The 6,559-nt window shown below is 49.6% G+C and overlaps 1 protein-coding gene across 1 annotated transcript in view; it reads right to left on the bottom strand.

Annotated features, from left to right (window-relative positions):
- LOC149429856 (E3 ubiquitin-protein ligase TRIM11-like) overlaps nt 1–6,226 on the bottom strand; it is a 7,169-nt gene extending 943 nt beyond the window's left edge. Inside the window, exon 1 of the mRNA XM_089666393.1 lies at nt 1–6,226. This exon is cut by the window's left edge and continues 943 nt beyond it. Coding sequence (XP_089522519.1) covers nt 2,800–4,371 — 1,572 coding nt within the window. The 5' untranslated portion in view covers nt 4,372–6,226 and the 3' untranslated portion in view covers nt 1–2,799.
- Between the last annotated feature and the right edge of the window lie 333 nt (nt 6,227–6,559).

Here is a 6,559-nt window from a genome sequence, read left to right as displayed (position 1 = left end):
CGTAAAATGGCGCCAAACTACGGAACTTAAAAATCTCCATAAGTGAGGATTTCAACATTTTTAGGGGTTAGTTTGGAGTTACAGAGGAGGTCTGGAGCCGCCATCATTGCTCTTGTTGTCACGTTTGTGGTGATACCTCACATGTGTGGTGGGAAACCCGTTTACATATGTGGGAGTGGCCTACGTATGCACGTATGCACGGGGGATGGGGACACTTTAACAAAATTTTTTTTTTTCTATTTTTAAATTTGTTCATTTTATTTATTTTTATTTTTTATCACTTTTATTGCTGTCATCCCTTGTGATAGAAATCAGGCATGACAGGTCCTCTTTATGGAGACATTTGGGGTCTATAGGACCCCAGATCTCTCCTCTACCATAGGAAGCAGAAGATAAAAAACATCGATCTCAGCTTTCCAGGAAAAAATGTCAGTGTTCACATCTGCCAGAACCTGAAGTGACGTCATGGCGTTGCTTCTGGCCTCCCAGGACCATAGAGATGACCGGGGACCATCCAGTCCACAATCAGCTCTATGGTGATCATGCAGCACCTCCGGATTAGGTACCGGGCTCCCTGATCACACAGGAGATGGTTGAGACACCTTGGTGGGGGAGGGGGGGTTCCCCTCCAGCTGCCTATAAAAGCAGTCCAGCAGCTAATCAGCCACTAGGATGGCTTTTCCATGACAAGGAATCTCCAGCCTGGAGCTGCAGTCATCATCCCAGTACCTCCTACAGGCAGGAAGGGGCTAAAGTCTAAACCATCAATGAGGTGGATAGTACACGGTACTGCAGAGTGTGAGAGCCGGAGCAACCAATCAGAGGGGGGAGTGCAGGCAGCACTGTGATGTCTATTACTGATCTGCATGTTCCCCGCTCTCACCCTCTTCATCTTCCCGTCTATTCTACATATTAGCAGCCTGATGTATGACGGCTCTCTGTAGAATATCGTCTTCTCTGGGGGGGAAGATGAGGAGGGTGAGAGCGGAGAACACGCTGCACAGCAACATCCATCTCAGTGCTGCTTCCACTGACACCGACACCCACACTGCTCCAATTCTAGGAAGGAGACGTTCTATTACAGTCCATGCCAAGACAAAGACTTGATTTCTAGTTGTGGATGGTGTGGGGAAGGAGGAGAACCCCGGCTGGCTTTTCCTACTATAGGGGGCTCTGGGACAAGGAGTGAGGGCCAATCTGTACCAGGGACACAGACATAGAAAGATCTGACAGGGGCCCCAAACCTTCCCCTTCTTTACTCCACTAAACATAGGATTCTTATTTCACTCTGTGTTTCTGTTGGAGAGTTCCCCTCATTTCCGGTCTAGGAAAATGTTGTCACCGGGACAGGAAGTGAGGAGGAATCTCTCTATTGGAGCCCCAGATAGGAAACACCTGACCGGGGATCTAATCCTGACCCACTCGGCCTACAAACTAAGTCTTCAGTCCCACTGGATCCCACTTTGTAATCTGGAAACGTCACTTGAAGTCGCTCGATTCCAAAGTCGGATGTCAGTGGGACTTCAGGTGCGACTTGCAGGACATCTGTGTGACTTTATATACAAGTCTATGCAAGTCGCAGCTGAACTTGGAAAAAGTAGTGCAGGAAGAACTTTCATAATCGGTGCGACTCGGATGGAGGGGGATTTGTACCGGTATGACCGCTTCCATTGTGGGCAATAGAGTGCCACTTGTCATGTGATGAGAAACTATCAACTCACATGACGAGTCGCACCGCTGTGACCGGGGACTAAGAAACACAGTCTGGGCTCTCTGGTACATCAGATTATTTCTTTCAGTAGTAAATCTGTAGAAGACGTCTTCATATATTTCCTCTCAGATTGTTACATTTCCATCTCTTTGTAGTATACATTGTATGGAGGAGGGGGAGGAAAGAGAGGGAGGAGCTGAGAGAAGGGGGAGGAGCCGATAGAAGGGGGAGGGGCAGAGAGGAGGGGGAGGGGCAGAGAGAAGAGGGAGGGGCAGAGAGAAGAGGGAGGGGAAGAGTGGAGAGGGAGGGGTGACCTCATCCTATCCCATCACAGTGACCGCACCCCACCCTCTATGTCTGATCATGGTGCCATCCCACACAGAGGAACCACATGGGGGAGGGGCAGGGGGAAGGGGAGGGGCAGAGAAGAGGGGGAGGGGAAGGGAGGAGAGGTGACCCCATCCTATCCCATTCTAGTGACTGCACCCCACCCTCTATGTCTGATCATGGTGACACCCCATATAGAGCGACCACATGGGGGAGGGGCAGTGAGGAGGAGGAGCACAGAGGAGAGGTGATCCCCATCCTATCCCATCACAGTGACCACACCCCACCCTCTATGTCTGATCATGGTTACACCCCACACAGAGGGATCACATGGAGGGAGGGACAGGGAGGGGGGAGGGGCAGGAAGAGATGGCTGGTGTCACACTGTGATAACTCTGCTTAAAAATTAAAAAGTATTATGTCAGATTGTCGATGGATAGATGGATGGATGGATGGATGGATGGATGGATGGATAGATGGATGGATGGATGGATGGATGGATAGATGGATGGATGGATGGATCAATCGCATCATCATCATCATCATCATCATCACTGACCATTAGGACCAATGTTATTGTGACTCCAGTAATTGGACAGAAATTCCACCCAATCACAGAGATCGATGACAGAGGAGAAATCTCACATTTATTTATAGTACAAAAACTTTCAGGAAGCCCCGCCCACCTCTATATACTATTGGATGAATATGAAATGAATTCCAATTCTTCATCTGACATCACCAGACTGTGGGCGGAGTTCTCACATCTCCCCCCTCCCCCCACATATCTTTATACAACCTCTCCATACACCCACCCCAGCATGGAGGGGCTCAGTGAAGGTGGTGGTGAAGGTGTGGAGGTGTCGGATCGGGTCACACAGATCATAGAAGGAGATCCGCCCGGCCTCATAATCCAGATATATCCTGACTCTGTTACTGGAGGGATTGGGGGGTAATGGGGTCTTATCATTGTCATGTCTCACTGCATACTCATCACCAGACCTGACCAAACCCCAGGACTTGTTATTCCATCCAATCAATGACACCTCTCCTCTCCTGGCTATACTGGGGTAACACATCCCGACTCTCCAGCTCTCTGACCCCCCGACATCCACATCCCAGTAATGTCTCCCTGAGGAGAACCTCTGACTGCTCATCACCTGAGGACAATCCTGGAATCTCTCTGGTGTTTCTGGGTGATTCTGGTCTATATCTGACCCGGACACAGTTTTCCCGCCATCTGATATCTGTAGATAATTAGCAGCTGTGTTTCCATCCAGTAATATGTCTGCAGCCCCTTGTATATAGAAGGATACATTTCCCCCTGTTATTATATCAGATAAACCTGTGTGTAAGACCCCCGCCACATCCAGCCTCCCTCCATCATGGAGGAGGTCCTCATGTCTCTCTCTGTCCTCATCATCTCCATCCTCAGTATCACACAAGTCACCTGTGTCTGATTCCTGTAGGACAGTCAGTGGATCCGTCATGTTACACATCTCCTCAATGTCCCTCATCTTCCTGGACAGCTCCTCCTTCTTTATTTCCAGATCCTTGATGAAGATGGAGACCCGCTCTGCCCTCCCGGAGATGTCCCTCAGGACTCTCTTCTCCAGGTCTTCCAGACGTCTCCTGAGGTCTATAAACAGGGCAGTGACTCTCTCGGTGTCACCAGCTTCTTCTTCTTCTACTTTCCTCCTGTGTTCCTGCAGACTCTGGACTCTTTCCTCCATCTCCTCTCTCTTTGTCAGAAGTTTCTGCAGAACGTTCCTCAGTGTCTCCTTCTTCTTCTCAGAAGCCTCATCCAGCATCTCCACCTTGTGTCCCCGATGTTCTCCAGCCAAAGTGCAGGACACACAGATACAGGTTTTATCTATAATGCAGAAATACTTCAAGACTTCCTTATGGACGGAGCATTTTCTGCTCTCCATGGACAAGGTGGGGTCACATAAGATGTGTTCTGGGGACTTTTTGTGGACTTTCAGGTGTTTATCACACAGAGAAACCTCACAGAGTAGACAGGATCTAACAGCAGGTACAGGAGAGTCCACACAGTGAGTACAGAAGACCCCGGAGTCCTCCTGACCTGGCTGAGCAGACAGGAAATTCTCTGCTATGTTACGTAGTTTCATGTTCTTCTGCAGTGGAGGACGACCCGGAAACTTCTCTCTGCATTCAGGACAGGAATATCCTCCAGACCCCTCCTGTGTATCCAGCACACGACCAATACAGACCCGGCAGAAGTTGTGTCCACATTTCAGGGTCACAGGATCGGTATAAATGTCCAGACAGACGGAACATTCCAGCTCAGCTCTCAGAGCAGAAGACGCCATCGCTGACAGCAGAAGAGAAACTAAACTGAAAGTCTCTGACACCGGAGAGGAATGCAGTGGGGGAGGGGTGACACCCTCCTACACAGGGGGAGGCTGGGCTGGGTGAGTATTATAGGACACGGAGATCAGAGTACAGAAGGAAGAAGCTTTTATTTGCAGTAGTCATGATAATCGCACCTCCCAACATTGCAGGACAGAGAACGAGGGAAAGACGGATGTGGGGAGACGTGAGGAGCACTAAGTGCATTGAGATGGGAAGTGGAGGTGACTACATGATGCTGAAAAGGGATTCGGTTCTATAGAGTCTGAGCTCACACTATACACTGCGTATACTGCAGCCTGTGTACCCCCAAAACATGTCTTCATTATTGCACCCCAACATGCAGAGAGTAATGGGGGTAGTCACCCCGTCTAGGCAGGTGCAGTCTGTACTGAGCGCCCCCTTCAGTCTGAGGATGAGATATGTGGTTCCATTGGTGTAATATTACTATAGGGAAATGCCTTGTGGGTAAACAGCGCCCCCTTCAGTATGAGGATGGGATATGGGGTTCCATTGGTGTAATATTACTATAGGGAAATGCCTTGTGGGTAAACAGCGCCCCCTTCAGTATGAGGATGGGATATGGGGTTCCATTGGTGTAATATTACTATAGGGAAATGCCTTGTGGGTAAACAGCGCCCCCTTCAGTCTGAGGATGGGATATGTGGTTCCATTGGTGTAATATTACTATAGGGAAATGCCTTGTGGGTAAACAGCGCCCCCTTCAGTATGAGGATGGGATATGGGGTTCCATTGGTGTAATATTACTATAGGGAAATGCCTTGTGGGTAAACAGCGCCCCCTTCAGTCTGAGGATGGGATATGTGGTTCCATTGGTGTAATATTACTATAGGGAAATGCCTTGTGGGTAAACAGCGCCCCCTTCAGTCTGAGGATGGGATATGTGGTTCCATTGGTGTAATATTACTATTGGGGAATGCCTTGTGGGTAAACAGCGCCCCCTTCAGTCTGAGGATGGGATATGTGGTTCCATTGGTGTAATAATACTATAGGGAAATGCCTTGTGGGTAAACAGCGCCCCCTTCAGTCTGAGGATGGGATATGTGGTTCCATTGGTGTAATATTACTATAGGGAAATGCCTTGTGGGTAAACAGCGCCCCCTTCAGTCTGAGGATGGGATATGTGGTTCCATTGGTGTAATATTACTATAGGGAAATGCCTTGTGGGTAAACAGCGCCCCCTTCAGTCTGAGGATGGGATATGTGGTTCCATTGGTGTAATATTACTATAGGGAAATGCCTTGTGGGTAAACAGCGCCCCTAAATTAGCGCACTGCTGAATAGCAAACAATGTCCAGGACATGAAGGGGGTGGTTAGGGAATGCCCAGCACTATGACATGGAGATTGATCACATGAAGTAAATGAGTAGTCCATGTGGCACTGAGGATCCTATATTCCCATAATACCGGGGGATGCTGGGAAATCCTGGTTCTTGAACACGATGACTGAGAGGGCTCCCCACCCCCACAAGGGTCTGATGGCAGGCAAGGTGCCCTGTCACTGGGGTTCAGCATGAGGATGGACAGGAACAGACGGCACAGAGGCAGAACTGAATGGGACTGGTGGTGCAGGAGCTGGTTAGACCACTATTGGTGCACAGTCTCCACTGTGTCTGCTAGCATGGAGGTTTATTGGACTGGAACAACTGGCACAGAGACAGGCTCACTTGGAACTGCTGGCACAGAGACAGGCTCACTTGGAACTACTGGCACAGAGATAGGCTCACTTGGAACTACTGGCACAGAGAGAGGCTCACTTGGAACTGCTGGCACAGAGACAGGCTCACTTGGAACTGCTGGCACAGAGAGAGGCTCACTTGGAACTGCTGGCACAGAGACAGGCTCACTTGGAACTACTGGCACAGAGAGAGGCTCACTTAGAACTGCTGGCACAGAGACAGGCTCACTTGACACTGCTGGTACAGAGACAGACTCACTTGGAACTGTGGGCACAGAGACAGGCTCACTTGGAACTGTGGGCACAGAGACAGGCTCACTTGGAACTGTGGGCACAGAGACAGGCTCACTTGGAACTACTGGTGCAGAGACAGGATGGATTTGGACTGCTGGCACAGAACCTGACTGATGATGGTGCTGAAAGACAGAGTGATACAACTGACAGCAGAA

This window comes from Staurois parvus, unplaced genomic scaffold, assembly GCF_062004578.1.
Source record: "Staurois parvus isolate SC_StPar_1 unplaced genomic scaffold, SC_StPar_1.0 ptg002687l, whole genome shotgun sequence".
Lineage (NCBI taxonomy): Eukaryota > Metazoa > Chordata > Amphibia > Anura > Ranidae > Staurois > Staurois parvus.
The sequence above is the reverse complement of the archived record's forward strand: the minus strand, read 5'-3'. Positions and strand labels throughout refer to the sequence as shown.